The sequence below is a fragment of the Rhinatrema bivittatum genome, chromosome 15 (genome assembly GCF_901001135.1).
Source record: "Rhinatrema bivittatum chromosome 15, aRhiBiv1.1, whole genome shotgun sequence".
Lineage (NCBI taxonomy): Eukaryota > Metazoa > Chordata > Amphibia > Gymnophiona > Rhinatrematidae > Rhinatrema > Rhinatrema bivittatum.
Window position 1 is genome coordinate 43,518,428 of NC_042629.1, and position 20,036 is coordinate 43,538,463.

The window sequence follows — 20,036 nt, forward strand, 5'->3', positions numbered from 1 at the left end:
AGAAAAAAAAAAGTGTGAAACTTGCTGGGCAGACTGGATGGGTCGTTTGGTCTTCTTCTGCAGTCATTTCTATATTTCTATGTATGTGTGTGGCCCATGGATTTTCCATCATCCGTGTGCTGGCGCGCGCATGGTAGAAAATCGGCACATCCATGGGTGTGCACCAGGAAATGCGCGCACATGGACACAGCGCGCACAAGTGGAAAATCTACCCCACAGGCCTTAGATGTGAAACCAGAAGAGGCTCCTGGAAGGAGGACGTCCTGCTGGTAGTACTGCATTGGTCTACTAGAGGCATAGGCGAGCCCGCCTAAGAGTTGTTGGAAGATCTGGCAACAGTAATACATGCCCTAGTTGACACAAGATTGGACTACAGCAATTTGCTAAACACAGCCTACAACATGCACAAGTCCACTGCCTTCAGCTTATCCAAAACACTGCAGGATGCCTGCTGCTGGATTTGAAACTATCGGAAGACATCACCCTTGGCCTACTACAGCCTACACTGGTTACCCATAACCAGCAGGATTAAGTTTAAAATCCTCTCAACAGTTTTCAGGACTCTTATTAATAAGGGCCCATCATACCTCAGAGATTGGCTGAATCTATACTCTTCTCGCAAGAGATCCATTTGCACAATCCGTCCACAGCTGAGGCCAAATTGTCAGGAGCCAACAGCAAAACTTTCTTCTGATTAGGACCCAAACAGTGGAAGACTACTTCAAAAGAAGCAAGGCCCATTAAAGACTATCTCGGATTCAGGAAATGCTGGATTTGTAGGTCCACCTTTATAAGAACATAAGACTTGACAAACTAGGTCAGACCAAAGGTCCATCAAAGCCCAGTATCCTGTTTCCAACAGTGGCCAAGCCAGGTCACAAATACCTGGCAGGATCCCAAGGGGTAGATATATTACAAACTGCTTATCCTCTCTGAGGAAAGGCTAAAGAGGTTAGGATTCTTCAGCTTTTAGAAGAGATGGCTGAGGGAAGATATGATCGAGGTCTATAAAATAATGAGTGGAGTGGAACAGGTAAATGCGAGTCAGTTGTTTACTCTTTCAGAAAGTACAAAGACTAGGGGACATTCAATGAAGTTGCTAGGTGATACATTTAAAACAAATAGGAGAAAATATATTTTTACTCAGCGTATAATTAAACTCTGAAATTCATTTCAGAAAGATGTGGTGAGAGCTGTTAGTGTAATTGGTTTAGAAAAGGTTTGGACAAATTCCTGGAAGAAAAGACCATAAACCATTATTAAGGTGGAAATCCATTGCTCATCTTGGGATAAGCAGCATGGAATCTAACTACCCTTTGGGATCCTACCAGGTACTTGTGATCTGAATTGGCCACTGTTGGAAACAGGATACTGGGCTTGACAGACCTTTGGTCTGACCCAGTATGGCAAGTCTTATGCTCATGTTCTCTCTTAAGAAACACTTCAGCTGTGAAGTACCAGCCAGTCACGCCCTGTGGAGCTGGTAGCTGACTGGCTGATGAGAATGTTCCATCTCCTAAAGTCCCAAAATGCATGTCTCTGTCTGCATATCACAATTCCTTATCTTAGGGAAATCAGAATTATATTTCCCTGCCTGCAATGGGGCAAAACCTGGACGGATCAGCTTTTTTTCAGTTGACTTAGTGCGGAAACAACCTCTGTTCGAATACTCCTTAAATAAAGATGTCTGTTGTTAAACTGGCTTGAAATCCCTCTCCTGAGTGGCTGGATGCTGTTCCTGGTGTCTGCAGTGGGAGCAGTGGTAATGGGTGGCACCTTCTCCTTTGGCATAGTGGGTGTTAAACTGCTGTCACAGACTGCTTTTGTCCTTGGGCACATAATTGATGCATACTTGCCCCCCCCCCCCCCTAATCCCCCACCAATACACTTTTTAAAAAGAAATGTCCAGCCAGGAAGGATTATCAGAGCTGGTTGGGGCCAGGCATTAGTACTACCTGTGTTGGGGCCATGCACATTCTTTCAGCTTTCAGTGCCTCAGGCACTGATTTCCGATCTCCTCCTGCCATTGTTCCAGCAGGTGTGACTCAACAGCCCCATTCAATCAGCATGGAGAAGCACACCCTTCTCTCTGAGGCAGACGTTTTCTGTCATCTGCATCACAAAGGGAGATCAGGTAGATCTGACTTCCCATAAGACCTGGAGGGTGGGGTTTTATTTTCTGATCAGCTGTCCTGATAACTAAGACAACAGTTAAGGAAGATTGCACTCTCCCCTGTGTTCACTGAGCTTAGAGGTTAGGTTAGTTTACTCAGCTCCAGTAATATTCACCTGATAATGGAATTTTGGTGTCAGTGAAAACAAGTTTTTCCAGAAAATCAGAGTTAAGCTCAAGAATTTTCCAAACCACATCCAACTCCAGATATGATAAACATGATCAATGTGCTGCTCAATTACAGCACTTACATAAGAAATCCTACAGGACAAGATATAACTGGTAAAATGGTAACAAGACTGGAAAAGTGTAGTCCTTAGAGTACACAAAATTTCCAAAGGCATTCTTTACATCAGTCACTGATTTTTAAAGTGTGTGTGAGACACGGGGAGGATATGTTTGTAACTGCAAATGTGAGTGAGAGAATGTGTGTGTGTGTGTGTGTAAGTGTGAGAAAGAGGCCAATTGTATGTGTGTGTCAGTGAGGGGGGAGGAGCTAGGGATGGTTCTTTGTGTGAGAGAATGTTGCGTCTGAGGTGGACCCTTGGGCTGAGGTGGGGTTGACGCAACCTGTAGGCGAGGACCTACCCGTCCCCACCGTCAGCAGGTGGAGCGGGCTGAAGCTAGAGGCCGCTGGAGCTTCACCTATACCAGCCCTCGTTCCCCTCAGGTTGAGTCTTTGGGTGCCGGGGCCGGCAGGACTTAGGTGGGCCTCGAGGTTAGCGAGAGGTGAGTAGCTGTACAGCACAGAGACAGCAGTCGGTAGATAGCATAGTTCTATCCTGGACTGGATTCGGTACAAGAGTTCAGGTGCCAAAGGAACAATAGGGAACTGAAGGCACCCAAGCAAAGGAAGGCCTGAGCAAAGGAGAGTCTATAGCGTAGTCGTACAAAGCAAGGGTCAAGACACGGAGAAGGCAGGTATAGTCAGTCCAAGCGATAGTCACGATATGGAGCAAGCAAACGTAGTCAGACAAGGCAGTAGTCAGGGCGCGAAGTCAGGCGTGGTCAGGCAAGGCAGTGGTCAGGGCATGGAAAAGGCAGGCGTGGTAGGACAATGCAGAGGTCTGGGGCTGGAGAGAAGCGGAAGAGTAGTCAGGCATAGCGGAGGACCGGGACAGGAGAGAAGCTGAAGAGTAGTCAGGCGTAGCGGAGGTCCGGGGCTGGAGAGAAGCTGAAGAATGGTCAGGCATAGCAAAGGTCAAGTCCAAGGAGTCAATCCAACACATAGACGAACAGGAACTAGGAGAACAGGAACCGGGAACCACAAGAAGACAGGAACACACGATGAGACAATCCAAGGAATAGCAATGAGTACTCGGAGTAAGAGAAGACCTGTTTCAAAGGCAACGCTATGGAGCGAGGCCTGAGATTTTATAGGCTGAACGGTCTGACATCAGCATCCAGTCCGCGGCCAGATTCCCGCCGCAGGCACTTTAAAAGAATCACTGATGCGCGCGTGCCTGGGAAGGGGCGCGGCGCTGGTGGCAGCATCTCTCCGCGGGCCACGCGGAGAGGCCCGACAAGCAGGGACATCCTGGTCGGCAACACTGGGCAACGTGGCAGGGCCGGAGATACTGGGGGGAACCCAAGGTCGGAGCTGGCGGCCCACCGCCACCAGCGAAGAGGAGCTAGCAGCTGGAGTACGTCTGAAGAGGTGAGAGGGCTGTGCTGCGGGGCTGCCGCAGGCAGCACGTGTAACAAGGGAGGCTGTGTGTGTGTGTGTCAGAGAGGAAGCAATGTTTATTTGAGAAATGGAGTGTGTGTGTGTGTGTGTGTGTGTGTGCGCGCGCGCATGTATGTCCTTGCCAAATTTGTCCATGTCCTTTTCTATTAATTTATGGGCATAATCTTCTATTGCCCATTGTCCATTTTCTGTGGATTCCATCTTGCTACATATGATATGGTTGATATATCAGCCTAATTTTCCAATGCTGATGACACTTAAGCGCATAATTTTGAAAGTAGGGAGGATAACTTTAAAACAAATGGGTGCAGCAGCACAGACATGAGCAGATTTACACTAGCATTTTATAACCTGTGAGTATGATATATGCACGTTTAAGAAAATACATGTATCTCTACCCCACAACGTATATACATATGTAGGCTTAGGTAAGAATACATGCAATGCATTGGTAGAGTATATATCAATACATTGAATGTGAGTACTCTTCCTACTTATTTTTAAAATATTAGGACCTGATTTTAAAAAGCATTTATGTGCGTAAAACTGGGTTTTACTCAAGTGAATGCACTTTACTCGAGCAAGTGGGCTTTTGAAAATTGCTACAATATATGCCATTGAATAGTCCATAGGATTTATTTGAATAAGTGCACTTTAATCGAGTAAATGGATTTTGAAAATTGCTGCGATAGTACGTTACATTTACGCACGTAACTCCTTTGAAAATTACCCCCATATGCGAATATTTTATGCACGAAAATAAAGTAGGATTTACTCGTGTGAATCGGTGTATTGTAAAGCATGCACACATCAAGAAAATTACCAGGTTTACCATCTAGTCCACCAGTTCACCCAGTTCCTTCTCTATGTCATCGAGACCTTCCTGGTTCTTTAGCCTGAACTACCCCCAGTTCACCCAAGCCTCCCACCCAGTCCGTGCTATATAATAAACATGCTTAACATCACTTATGCCAGATAATTAGCAGATGTAGAAATATGCAATGTAAGTTGGCAAATGTATGCATTTGTCTTTTAAAATAGCACACATGTAATGTTGGCCCTGCCCCAGGATGACTCTAGACCGCCCCTATTTTATGCACGTATAAAGTGCACGCAATAGTGAAAATCAGCGCATATTTTTTTTACTTTTCTAAAATATGGAATACGAGAGTAGAGGCTACTTACGTGCACACATGCTCATAATTTACAAGCGTAACATTTTGAAAATTTGCCCCCCTGTATCTAAGCTGAAAAACTATAAGGACAGAAATCAGCGTTGACAAGATGTGTTCTCCAACCCTCCCCGTATAGTTCACCTAATAATGGACCCAGTCATCTGCTTAGATCCTAGCCGTCTGCTTAGATCAATACAAACGGGCGCTTACATTTACGGCTTGTCTCATGATTTAGGTGATTTTTATCACATTATTAGCAATCTCATTTCAATGCTATGATTAGGTCTGGATTGGGGGTGGAGGGTTATGGCGCTTGGCAGATGAAAGTGTTTAATTATTAAAGGGCAGAATTTAATTATTGATTGAGCACTGAAAGTATTTATAATGCAGAAGAGCAGTGTGGATGATTTGTACAGCAGCAGTTGTACTAGGGAGAGGGTTGGACGTTTTCCCTGTTACAGATAGTAACATTTTGTTCATGGGTCTCTCTCATTTGAAGGCCCTCCAACTTATCCAAAACTTTGCTGCTCATCTCATTCCCAGTTCTTCGCTGCGTGACCATATTTCTCCTGTTTTAGCTTACCTCCATTGGCTTCCTGTCTCTTGGAGGATAAAGTTTAAGACACTTACTCTGGTTTTTAAGGCTTTACATGGTCTGGTACCCTCCTTATCATCTCTTCCATATGCTGGTACTGTCCTAGTTTGTGTCTCCGCTCAGCCACTCAAAATCTCATCGAAATACCCTCTCTCAAGCAAGCTCATCTATTGGTATCCCAAAAACAAATTTTCAGTATAGCTGGCCTATAATTTGGAATAGTCTCCCAGGTGAGATCAGAGCAGAGAATGACCTGTTACAGTTCAGAAAGCAGCTAAAAACATATTTTTTCTCTTCAGCTTCTCCTGACATAAAGGAAAATTGTTTCTTACCTGCTAATTTTCATTCCTGAAGTACCATGGACCAGTCCAGACAAGCGGGTTTATGCATCCCTACCTACCAGCAGGGAGGCAGAGAACAAAACTTTGAGGCACTGCTACTTAACCAAGAATGCCACCTGCACTCCCTCAGTATTGACCTGTACCCAAGCCAAGATGACTACATTAAAGAACCTTCACCCACACTAAAGGTGAACAGAGACTTAAAGTTACAGCCCCTGGAACTAGGCCCTCTTGATTTAACACAAAACATATATTCACCTATGTACACTGCTCATTACTCTGACTTTATCAAACATCAGCTCAGCAACATCCAGAAGCAAGGAAGTCTTTCGAAAGATGGGGATGGGTCTCTGGACTGATCCGTGGTGACTTCAGGAACAAAAATTAGCAGGTAAGAACCAAATTTCCTTTCCTGTTCGTACTCCAGATCAATTCAGACAAGTGGGATGTACCCAAGCCTCTCTATTCTGGGCAGGAACTCAAAAGACCCACGCACATCACACTTTCCCCAAATGAAGCCTCATCTGGTGTCCGCACATCTAAGCAGTAGTGCCTGGTAAAAGTGTGTAGAGAAGATCACGTCGCCGCGTGACAGATCTCCTGCAGAGACAGCAGTTGACACTTTGCCCATGGTCACCTGCGCTCTTGTGGAATGCACTCTCAAGCCCTCCAGCACTGGCTGGCCCTTACAGATGTAAGCCGAAGCTATCGCTTCCTTCAACCATCTTGCAATAGTGCCCTTGGAAGCCTTACTCCTCTTCTTTGCTCCACTGAAGAGGACAAACATATGTTCAGACCTCTGAAAGGCATTCATTACCTTAAGATAGCACAAAAGAATATGGTGAACATCTAACAAGTAAAGCTCCCTTGCCATTGGAGCCTCCGCCGACAAATTCAGAAAGGCCGGTAACTCAACAACCTTGTTAAGATGAAACGAGGACCCCCACCTTAGGCAAAAAGGAAGGCACTGTATGTAAGGAAACGCCATCCTCCGAAAATGCAGAAAAGGATTTCTACATGATAACACCTGTAGCTCAGAAATTCACCTGGCCGAACAGATAGCCACCAGGAAAACAGCCTTCAGGGTTAGATCCTTTAACGACGCCCTCCACATAGGTTCAAAAGAAGGACCACACAGCACGCTAAGTACTAAGTTAAGGTTCCAAGCTGGACACATTCTCCACATCAGAGGACGCAGATGCTTCGCCCCTTTAGGGAAATGAACCACATCTGAATGAGATGCCACTCGTCTTCTGTGAATCCTACCTCAAAGGGTTCCTAAGGCTGCCACCTGAACTCAAAGGGAATTATAGGCCAAACCACTTTGCAAAAAGACCAGGATATGCAGAATGTCCACTTTCATAGGTTGCACCTTATTGTGAAAACACCATGATTCAAACACCTTCCACACCCAGATATAAGCCATTGACGTGGAAGGTCTCCTTGCCTGAAGTAAAGTCGCAATCACAGGCTCCGAATAACCCTTCAAACAGAGCCGTTGCCTCTGAAAAGCCAAGCTGCTAACAGAAGCAATCCTCCCGGTCTGAAAATACGGGTCCTTGCCACAACAGCCCTACCAGATGGGTCAATTGAACGGGACCATCCAGAGCTAGCCACAGAAGGGTGCCACCAGAACCACCCTGCCCGGATGATGCTCGATTCGGTACAGCACTCAACATATTTATTTTATTTATTTTAACATGTTTTGTATACCATATATTCGGTTTTGCCATCATAACAGTTTACATTAGGAGAGTGACATTAGAGTTTTAACAAATACAATTTAAAGATAAAGTTGGGTAGAATGGGGGTAAAAGAGGGTTAGATTATATAGGGAAAATTTAGATTTCTATTATAGAGAATATGAGAGGCCACGGCAGGAAGACGTACAGGAGTTGCCATGTCGGCCATGGTTGAACTAGAGTGTCGATGCCCTCTGATCCAACCTCCCTTCTGTGACTGAAAAACCGAGCCGCCTGTGCATTTCCCGGAGTCACCATGAGGTCCACTGCTGGCCTGCCCCACCTTGCTTGAAGCAAGGCGAAGGTTTCCATTGGCAACTCCCACTCTCCAGGGTCCAGGTATTGTCTGCTGAGGAAGTCCACCTGCACATTGTCCACCCCTGCAACATGGGAGGCCTCCATTCTCTCCAGATGTTTCTCCACCCAGACAAACAGCTCTTGTGCCTCCAGAGCAACTAGATAACTCTTCGTACCGCCCCGGAGATTGATGTACGTCACTGTCAACATGTTGTCCGAGAACACTTGTACTGATTTGCCTCAAATGAGTGGAAGGAAAGCCAGGAAGGCCTTGCGCACTGCCCTGGTCTCTCCGCAACCACCAATGCTAGACTGATCTCCCTTGACAAACCGCCCCCCAAACAGAGAAGCTGGCATCCATGGTCACCAGTACCAAGTCAGGCACTTCCAGATCCATTCCCTTCTCCAGAGTGTGGCGAGACAGCCACCACGAGAGACTGGACTTGGTATCCTCCAGCAAAGGTAGTAATTCCTCCGAAAGCAGATTCCAACAGGATAGCAGGGGCCCCTGCAGGGGACGCATGTGAGCAAATGCCCATGGAACTAACTCCAGTGTAGATGCCATGGAACCCAGAACTTGCAAGTAATCCCAGACCCTGGGCACCGATATATGCAGCAGCCACAGGACCTGAGACTGCAACAACTTACCCTCTCTGTAGTCAGAAACACTTTCCCTAATTGGGTATCGAAACGCACCCCCAGAAATTCCAATGACTGGGTCAGCGTCAGCTGACTCTTTGCTAGGTTCATCACCCAGCTCAATGATTCCAGAAGCTGCAGTACCCTCTGGACTGAGCGAACACACTTCGCTTCTGACTTTGCATCAACCAATCATCCAGGTAATGGTGCACCAGAATACCTCCCTTCCCGAGTGCTGCCACCATCACTTTTGTGAACATGCACGGCCCTGTGGCCAACCCAAAGAGAAGAGTCTGGAATTGGAAATGTTGACCCAGAATCATAAACCTCAGTAACCACCAGTGATCGGCCCAAATGGGGATATCAAGATAAGCTTCTGTTAAGTCCAACGCCAGAAACTCCCCTTTGCACACCACTGCTATGGCAGCATTGACCTTCTGCAAATCAAGAATGGGCCGAAAAGTCCCTTCCTTCTTTGGAACTATGAAGTATACGGAATACCGACCCTGCCACCTTTCTTGAGGGGGCACCGGTACAATGACATGTAGGAATTGCAACCTATCCAGCGTATCCTGCACAGCCTCTTGCTTGCACTGGGAGATGCAGCGGGGACCACAAAGGCATCCCTGAGAGGATGAGAAAATTCTAAGGCTGTCTCTTATCACCTCCAGGACCCACCAGTCCGATGTGATTTTGGTCCACTCCTCATAAAAGAGGGACAGCTATCCTCCAATGGCAGCTGGAGAGGAGCAGACCAATACACCTTCATTGCCCAATTTTGCTTCCGCCACCCCTTTGAGAACCACTGTCCCTCTGGGGTCTGCACTGGCTCCAAAAAGGTTGCTGCCTGCCAGAACTCTGCTTCTGTGATACTGGTCCAGGGCTCCTGCTCGCACAAAACCTCCTTGCTTCTCAAAAATGAGCTCGCGGTGGAAAGGACTTCTTAGGGCCCTTTCTGTCCTCAGATAACTTATTACCCTTCGACTCTCCCAATTGCTTCATGAGCTACTCCAGATCCTTCCCAAAGAGCAGCTTTCCCCTGAAGGGGAAATTTGACAGTTGTGCCTTAGACCACACATCCGCCAACCAATTTCACAGCCATAGGAGTCTCCGTGCTGCCACCGCAGAGAACATACTCCTGGCGGAGGTCTGGATCATGTCATACAGAGCAAAGGACACAGAGGCCACTCCTGCCTCCAAGTGGGCTGCCTCAGCCGCAGTCCCCGACTTCTGGTCATGTTCCTTCTGCACCCAGCACAAACAGATCATGGAATGAGGATGAAAGGGGATAACTAGAGTAATCTCAAGAAATATTTCTCAAAAAAAAAAAAAAAAAGTGGTGGAAGCATGGAACAGCCTCCCCATGGAGGTGGTAGAGATGAAGTCAGAATTCAAGAAAATGTGGGACATGCACAGAGAATCTCTGAGAGAGAGGATAGGACTATAAAGCTGATCAGGAGATGTGACTGGGCAGAGTGAATGGGCTGTATAGTCTTCATCTGCCACCATGTTCTATGTTTTTATGTAAAGTTATAAGTGAAATCTTTTTATTGGATTACTAAATTAATTAATTTGGTCCAATAAAAATATATCACCCACAGTTTCTTTGTTGGCTTTTATTTCTCTTGAATCCTAATTTTAAAATAACTATAGATCAGTGTGCATAACATAGCAATTCCAGCTCTGCACCAGCAGATGGTGCTCTAAGACCTAACTCACAGTAAAGGCCTTAGCCACCCCCATCACTCCTGCTCTCACTGCTGAGTTCAGACAGCCAGATCCTGCCACCCAGCCCTAGGTGAAACGTGATAACCTTGTATAAGGGTCCAATGCAGTCTCGAAAGCTGTGCTACAATATCTTGGAATTATTCTTAGGTCAGACCAACAGAAAGGTATCATCACAACCTGCGAACAACCCATTCATAATGGTTACTTGGCAGTTTGCTTGGTTAGTAGACCAGCCCGCTTTCCTGGGAACTTACTTGCTTTCAGGAAGATCAATGACAGTATGAAAGAGAACTCCGGTGACAGGAACAATTTCAGGCAAACTGTTCTCCCGCCTCTCCTTCCGGGCAGGATGGGTAGCAGCAAGGCTTCGGGCCTGAGCTTCTTCCAGGCTCACCAGCTTCATGGGAAGGGACATGGACGGCAGCGTCATACTCTTCACAGCAGCTTTACATTCTACCAAAATAAACCAATGAGGACTACAGAGCTGAACTTCATTTTTCACAGTTTTACATCTTAGTGTGAGCCCAAAGGTTCCACTTAGAGCTATGGTTTCTCAACCCAGCCCCCAGGACACACCCGTCCAGTCTGGTTTTCAGGATATCCACAATAAATATGCATGAGATAAATTTGCATACAATGGAGACAATGGATGCAAGTCTATTTCATGCATATTCACTGTGGATATTCTGAAAATCTGACTGGGTGGGTGTGTCCCAAGCACTGGGATGAGAAGATTATCTTCCTTTTCATGGGGTGTCAATTACTTTAAGACTCCTGTTCACTGCATCAGTGGTTTCAATCCAGTCTTCTGGACATACCGAGCCAAAATCTATCTCGTGTATATTTATTATGGATATCCCAAAAACCTGACTGGGTTGAGAACCCCTGCACTACTTAAACAGTTGCCACTCTAGGATTTTCGACAGGCCTCCAGATTTCAGGGCATTCTGATCCAGTCCTAGTTTTACCCTACTGCTTGCATAGACCAGTCTTTCCCAAACCTCTCCTCGAGGTACACCAGTCCAGTAGGGTTTTCATGATTGCCACAATTAATATAAATGTCATAGATTTGCATATGTCATTGTCTAATGAGTATGTTTATCTTTTTTAATGTGATATTACTTATATAGGTTATTTTTTGTTCATGCTTTAGCTACTGGTTTTTTTTAGGACTTATGAGTTACAAATGTTATTTTAAGATTTTATTGTAAATCGCCTCGAATTACAATTGTAAGTAGTGTGATAAATCAAACTAAACTAAATTCTTCCCCACCCACCCCCGAGGACTTCATTTCAATCAGAAGTAGGCATCTCCGGTTCTCAAGTGCTGTAGGCTGGTTGGGTTTTCAGGATATCCACACTAAATATGCATGATATACATTTGCATGTACTGCCTCCACTGCATGCAAATGCATCTCATGCATATTCAGTGTGGATATCCGGAAAACATGACCAACTGATGGCACACGAGGACCAGAGTTGCCCCCCCCCCCCACCCCCTTATCGAAACAGTGATACAAAACCTTCCTCAAAGGTACCACCTCCCTTTTACCCACCATGGGCCTTTCTCGTTAGAGTATGCCCCCTCCCTCTCACCACAGAAACTTTGCCAGAGGACCCTCTTCCTAAAAAACCCAAAAAAACCTACCTCTCATTCTCTCCCACCACAGGACTTTCATAAGGAAAGAGCTTCCTTTCTCCATCATCTCTGAACACTCTCCCTAAGGCGATACCTTCTTGTCCTTCACTGCAAGATACTCTTCCTAAGAATATCTCCTTTCTTTTTTTCTTTGCAGGACCCCTCTCCTCTGTCAAAAAAGCTTTCTCCCTAAAATCACCATTTCCTTGTCTTCCATCTAAGGGCTTGCTCATGGGAGGAAAGGCATCCCTGCCCATGGCACCAAATCCAGTGTACAGGCCATGGAACCTAGCACTTGTAAATAATCCCAGACTTTGGGGACCACCAGATCCTGCAGATGAACCACTTGTGACTGCAATTTGATAACCCTGTCTGGGGTAAGAAACACCCTGGGTGTTGAATTGCGCTCCCAGATAATCCAATGATTGGGACAGCTCCAGAAGGCTTTTCACCAGGTTTATCACCCAGCCCAGGGACCTTAGACACTTTGTCACCCGTCAAATAGAACGGTGATAATCCACCTCTGATTTTGCCTGAATGAGTCAATCATCCAGGTTTGGATGCCTTAGTATCCCTTCCCTTCTGTGGGCCGTTGCTACCACCACCATCACCTTCATGAACGTTCTTAGTGCGGTAGCCAGCCCGAAGGGAAGAGCTCAAAACTGAAAATCTTCTCCTAGCACTGTGAAGCACAGAAACTTTTGATGGTCTGCTCAGATGGGAATATGAAGATATGCCTCTGTTAGATCCAAGGAGGCGAGAAACACCCCCCTTGTGCACCTCTGCAATCACCATCCGCAATGTCTCCATCCGAAAAAGAGACACCTGCAAGGCTGCATTGACCTTTTGCAGATCTAGAATTGGCTGAAAAAAGCCCTCCTTTTTGGGGACCACGAAATACACAAAATACCTTCCTTGACCCTGCTCCTCCTGCGGCACCGGGATGATGGCTTCCAATCACTGCAGTCATAGAAGGGTATCCTGCACCTCTGCCCGCTTGAAGGGCGAAGTGCAACAGGACACCATAAAGGCCTCTTTGAGGAGACAAAGCTGTCTCTTATTACTTCCAGAACCTACTGGTTGGAAGTGACTGGTCCACTCCTTGTAAAAATAGGACAACCTTCCTCTGACAGCTTCCAAGAAGGAGTGGACCAACCTGCCTTCATTGTTTGGATTTTGCATCTCCAGAACCCTAACCAGAGCTATCTCTGGCTGGCTTACGGGTCCCTCAAAAGGACTGCTGCCTTCCTGAACCCTGCTTCTGTGTGGATCTGGAAGAACTTCTGTTGGAGAGAAATCTCATCTGACGAAAGCGAGCATGCAGGGAGAAGGTCTTCTTATTCCCTTTCTTATCTTCTGGTAATCTCTTCCCTTTAGAATCCACCAAATGCTTCATCAGCTGCTACAGATCCTCTCCAAACAACAACTTTCCTTTGAGGGGAAGATTACAAAGCTGTGTTTTTGACCACACATCGGCCGATCAATTACGCAACCACAGGAGTCTCTGAGTAGCTACTGTGGACACCATATTCCTGGCCGAAGTCCAAACTATATCATAAAGGGCATCCACCACATAGGCCACCCTCGACTCTAAACAAGCTTCCTGGTCAGAATCAGCAGAGGTCCACAATGTCTTCTCCTGCACCTTCTGCACCCAGCACAAACAAGCTCTCTGCATTCGGCTAGCACAGGTCGCAGCTCTAAAGCTCAGAGCTTTAGACCACGGGAATGGTCATCTTCTTCATCACTGCAGACACCGCCGCATCCACCTTTGGATGCTTCCAAAGCTCTAAAGTCTCTTCCGGCAAGGGATACAACCTGGCCATAGCCCTGGCCACTTTCAGACCTGGCTCCGGGAAATCCCATTCCCAGTCAATCAGCTTCTTCACCTTCTTCAGAAAAGGGAAAGCCTTCAGCCATCCATGCCATCCGTCCAACACAGGGTTTACCCCTAGTTGTCCGAATCCTCCTGTGCAACCTTGATCCCCCTTGATCCCCAGCTCTTTCAGAACTCCTACTTATGGAACAATCTCACCCCCCTAGGGTCATCCCCTTCTGCGAGAGGAACGTCCTTTGCATCCGGGTCTCGACCCACCAGGCCAATCACAGGATCCGATCCCTGACCAGCACCCTAATCAATATGTGGATCCTCCTGAGGATCATCTCCTTCAGATTCTCCTCTACTCTCAATCAGCCCAGGCCCAGCAGGTGAAGAATATCCTCTGACCTGGGAGGTGCCTAAGTTCGAGGCTTCTTAGCAGAGCTCTGGGACTTCTGAGTGGCCAGCCGCTTACCCGCTGCTACCTTCTTGGCGAGGTAGGCTTCATGCAGCAACAATACAAAATCTATGGAAAATCCATCATGCTCTCCATCTTCTACAGCTTTCAGGTCCTCCCCTGGTTCCGCTGCCACCCCTCTACTTTCTCCAGACTCAGCTACACTGGAGAAAGCAGGGGTGGGAAGTCCTTGCACTCCTTGTCCATGGCAGGCCTCCTGTCACGTGGAGACAAAATGGCCACTGCCTCCTTCAAACACCCCCCCCCCCCCCCCCACCCGGGCCTCCTGGGCAGGATCTGCAGAACAGTTGCAGCGTCCACCTGCTGATCCCTCTGCCGAGGCCCCTCACTCCAGAGGCACAGCTACAGCAGAGTAGGCCTCCCCCTGCTGGCCCAAAAGACTTTCCTGCACTCCGCGGGAGGTGGCATGAAAAGTGACACGGCCCGCAGTTAAAAATAACTTTAAGCGGGAGAAAAGCAGCTCTGCCGCCCCTGCCGCTGCTGTCCTTGCTCCAGGTACTGAAATTGCACGAGCCGCGCACGTCTCTCTCTCCTCACCCCAACTGAGCCGACCACCATTGGCCAAGAAAAAAAAAGACCTACTTCTGTTTTTTTTTCCTTAAAGAAACAGTGCTCAAGCAACCCAGAAAAACAAAGGGAAGTTATACTTTCCTGCTTCTGGGTGCTCCAGGCTGCTGTAGACGGCCGGACTGCATGAGAAGGCTCAGAGGGAGCGAGGGAACCAGGACCCCTGGCTTTCCCTCCCCCTGGAAATCAAGGGTTGAACCTGGCTGAGGATTTCAAACCCCCTCTTGCCTTGCTCAACCAGAGGGATGGCCCACGAAGGAATCTAACACCTTTGGGAGCACCGTCTTCACTTCTTCTGTCTTCTCTCCTAAGTTTTATTACTTTCTTTTCTTTTTTTTTTTAAACTAAGTTCAGACTGCAGGTTTGCACTTCTACCATCAGCTGGAGACATAGAAATACTGACTGCAGGTGGCACTCTCGGTTAAGTAGCAGTACCTGAAAAGTTTTTATTCTCTGCCTCCGACTGCTGGTAGGAATGCAAAACCCATTTGTCTGGACTGATCTGGGGTATGAACAGGAATTCCCGGTTTTGCCGTGAACAACCCTTTTAAAATCTACCTCAAAGTATAGCTGAAGCTGAAATGACTCCATGCAGAGAAGCTCAGTTACCAGGAAGTCCCTCCAATGCAGGTGTCAATCTTTTCATTATCTGATGTTGAAGACAGGTGGGGGGGGCAGAGGAGGGGATTAAGTTGCCAGCATTTTAACCCTTTTTGATGCAGGATTTACAGGCTAACAAAATGTATTAGAACAAATGGCAAAAGCTCAGAACCTGCAGGCATCCAAGGAATTCATATTCTTAACCATGAGATTTAAGAAGTCTCAGTTTGGCAATCCCATCATGTAGCATCCATCTGAAAATTCAGTACACACCGTCAGAAAGCTTGCTAACACTGAGACTCAAGTCCTGAGTTCCTTGGTAAAGTTTACTTCATAGCAAATGAACTTGATGTAAAACAAATAATCCTTGGGTCCACTGGCTAATTTTATAGATAGGGAACTCAAACTTTCTGAAGGTGTGTACTGTTCTCAGGCAGAGGGGGCTATATTTTATGGAAGAGGCCATTACCGTCATGCTCCCTCATGGAGGGCGTGGAGTTGTTGTTGAAGATCTGGTCCACATGGTTAAGAATGAACTCGATGACGACCTGCTGCACTCGGACCTCCAGGAAGGCTGCGTCTCCACTGCAGCCAGAGTCTTCAATTTCTTTCGACCTGAGTCACAAAGAGAATTAAACAGTAAAAGATAACATCAATGAAACCTGTTCTTGTGTATGCAGTGATTTATGCAATGGAAGAGCCCTTGTGATAGCAGTATGGCCCAACACTGGGAGAATACAGCTATGAAACCCTGAGGGAGAGCTTCAGATTGCACCAGCATCATTTATTACTAACTCTCTGGTAAAAAAAATGTTAAAAGAAAATTGTTTAAGTAGCTGCTCTGGACAGGACTGGGACATTCCTCCTGAGGGCACTGTCCTGCCTCACTGGTATATATGCACATCATAGGGTCAATTTTGAATAATCTGGAAAATCGCCTAAAAGATGCAGGCATGCAAAATGGCCATGTACATTCACCCCTGCTATTTTCTGTGGGTGGCGGGATGGGGATAAACAATGCACATGGTTTTGAAAAATCAAATCTATGCGTGCGGTTTTTTTCCTCTGATCTAAAAACCAACACCCCCACAGACACATCCCCGGAAATACCTCTTTTTAATCCAGTTAAAAGTTTGTGTACTGTGAAAACTTACATAAACTTTTAGTCATGCTAAGGGGAAAAATCCCTTTAAAAATTGTCCTCTATAGACTGAGGCACTGGCTGTCTGACTCCTATAGTTGTTTCTTCTATTGCTTCACGACATCCACATAAAATCAGAGATCACAGTTAACACCCAGACTGCCTGGTTGTTCCCATCTACAGTGCTCTAGCAAAGGATATCTCCCAGAGCTGTCTGTAAAAGATTGACTGCCTACAGGATATCGCTCCAAGTCCAGTTTTATTGTCTTCCCTCTTCGGTCCTCTACAGTTCCAGGTAATCAGCAAACAAGTTCCCATACTTAGACCAACCTCCAGGCCTCCCCTCGCCACCCATGTCTCTTACCCAATCGCCTCCTGCCTTTCTCAGTCCCCTCCTCCCTCCAAGCATACATCGAGTTGCCTGACCTTCCCCATGGCAGGCTGCTGTTCCAAAATGATGAGGGCTGAGCAAGCTAAGAACTGCTGGGAAGCTGGAATAAGGTGGAACATAACCAGACAGGTCCTTATGGCAATATCTCACTGCCATTACCTGGGAACTTTGAGTTGTGGTCACCCTAAGATTGCTGTTGATTAGCAGAGGGTGGGGGAGGGGAAAGGAATGGAATAAAATATGTATCAGCTTTCTCTGTTCCACTGGCCCCCTCCCCACCCAACTAATCCAAATTTTCTTTTCTTCTCCCACCCATCACCTGTACCCTCTCCTGAGATGACCCCTTTTCATCTATCCCTCACCCTAGCATTCTCTTTTCTCCCTCCCCCTATAAGTCTCAGCTCCATGACTTATGTATCTTCCCTCTATCCTTAGCTGAGTGATTCCCAGGTCCTAGAATCATAGCTGCAGAGTGAGTTTTGTGTGTATGGCAGCCTGTCTCCAGTTTCTCCCCACATACTGCTTGCAGTGACTACTCCAGGCTTGCCCCACTTCTCCTGTTCTCTGCAGGCTTACTAAGGGGAGTGGCTGAGCTGTATTCAGAGAGGCCCTGAGATTTCTAGTGTTTCCCCTGAGACCCCTGCAATTAATGCAAATTCCTTGTGTCTCAGCGTGAAATCCTGAGAGTTCCCAGGTGTGCTCACTGCAAGTCAGAAATAATCCAGTCCCACACTTGTGATTGGAGTTGTCTTTTCTGGATGGGTTTTGGGTCATCATCTTCTGAAGTTCATGGATCAAAGAGGATGTGGGAGTTTACAGTTCTTTATTTAAATCAGGCTTGACTTTTTTTTCTTAATTTTCATGATTTTAGCAATGCAGAAATATCCAATGAATAACATGCATTAGGGGTCCTACCTCAGAAGATTAGGTGCCCAAACAAGTGCCAGATTTCTAGTGTGCATATTGGTCATGGAACTGAAGGATGCGATGTGTGTCAGATGTTTGCTCAGATATTCCAAGGTCCTGTAGTAAAATGTACGTGAGAAAAAGTGTTTGATTATTGAGTAATAAACCTTCTAGAATGTTACTTCCATTTAATTTACACTTATAAGCAATAAAACTTTAAAGATGATCTTCACAACTCTGTAATTTATATATGTGATGATACTCGTGATTCAGTACATATATGCACACGTACGTTACTTTATAAAGAAAGATACACACACAATGGCACTGGTAAAACTGTAGGGAAATCCACAGTTTGGTCACAGGCATACTGCAGTTGATCAAGAAAAATCCTCTGTGGAGGGGTTGACCAGAGAATTAGATCAAGGACGTGTACTGGATGCCATATACTTGGATTTCATCAAAGCTTTTGATACCATGCCACATAGGAGGCTCATAATTAAAATGAACGGCCTATGGAGGGTCCTCAAGGTGGTGATTAGAAACTGGTTGAGTGATAGACAGCAGAAGGAAGTGGTAAATTAAGTTCACTCAGAGGAAAGAAGGGTGATTATTGGAGTACATCAGGCCTGTGGCCAATTCTGTTCAATATTTTTTGTAAGCAATACTGAGGAGGGGTTAGAAGGAAATATTTGCCTTTTTGTACATGGCACTAAGATTTGCAACAGAGTGAACACCCCTGAAAGAACAGACAGAATGAAAAGTGGTCAAAGGCTTGGCAGTAAAGATTAAATGCAATTGTAACCCGCTTAGCATGACTGGTTTGTTATAAGCAGGAAATAAAAACTTTTAAATAAATAAAAAGTACAGAATCATGTATTTCGGGTGCAGATATCCTAGGGAGTAGTACAAGATGGAAAGTGATACCCTGATGTGTACCAACCAGGAAAGAGACCTTGGGATGGTTGTGTCTGATGATCACAAGGTAGTGAAACAGTGTGATAAGGTGGTGGCCAGAACTGGAGGGATGCTAGGGTGCATAGGGAGAGGTGTAATTAGTGGGAAAAAGGAAGTGATAATGCTTTTGTAAAGGACATTGGTGAGACTCACCTAGAATCTGGTGTCCATTTCTGAAGGCTGTACCTCCAAAAGGCTATAGATAGACTGGAGATGGTCCACAGAAAGGCCACCAAAATGCTGCATGATTTACACTAAAAGCCATAAAGATGAGACTTAAGGACCTAAAATGGATACCTTAGTCAGGGGAGAGATTATGGAGACATTCAAGTACCTCAAGATATAAATGCAAAGGAAGCAAACCTTTTCAGAGAAAATAATGTGATTAGAAGCTCGCGGGCTGTCCCATGAGCTGCCTTACCTAGCACTGCCAGCACTGCTTCACAGCCTGCATGTCATCCGCCCTTGACTGCAGCCGGGAACATCACCAGGACATCTCATATGAGTGACGCTGCCATGCCTCCAGTGCGGCTCTAATGCCAATGCCTTCCTGCTCCTTCCAAGTCTCATAGGCACGCGTGCCACTCTGCAGCACTTAAAGGCCCAACGGCACTCAGTGATGACATCAGCGACCTTCACCTATTTAAGCACACCCCGTGCTCCCGGTCCCTGCCTCATCTACTGGTCTCCTTCTGTTAAGTAGTGTGTTTTGCTCCTGATTCCTGCGTTCCTGTGCCTTGCCCAGCCTTGCCTTGTCTAGCCTTGCCTCCAGCCTTGTGTTGTCCAGCCTTGTCCTCTCCAGCCTTGTCTCATCTACCTTGTCCTCTCCAGCCTTGTCTGGTCCAGCCTCGTCCCCTTCTCCTTGTTTCATCCAGTACCTCCATGTATCTCCATCCATTCCGAACTGATCTCCTGGTATTGTCTTCTTGCTTTGGAACTGACTACACTTGCCTGCCACTTGGACTTTACCTCTTCCTTTGCACCTGACCATGCTTGCCTGCCTGCCACCTAAACCAAACCGCTTGCTTAGACCTGACTACTCTTACTCATTTGGCCTATCTCCGTGTCTTCAGCTTGCAGTCGGTCCTGACCCTGTGGTGCCCCTGGACTCTTCCTTTTTCCACCAACTTAGGGAACTTCCTGTCCTGTTGGCTGCCAAAC

General features: G+C 46.4%; 1 protein-coding gene across 1 annotated transcript in view; it reads right to left on the bottom strand.

The window, feature by feature from the left end:
- The window catches only part of ARHGAP31 (Rho GTPase activating protein 31), a 148,491-nt gene that overhangs the window by 14,892 nt on the left and 113,563 nt on the right, over window positions 1–20,036 (bottom strand). Inside the window, 3 exon segments of the mRNA XM_029577962.1 lie at window positions 10,632–10,830; window positions 15,950–16,095; window positions 17,928–18,035. Coding sequence (XP_029433822.1) covers window positions 10,632–10,830; window positions 15,950–16,095; window positions 17,928–18,035 — 453 coding nt within the window.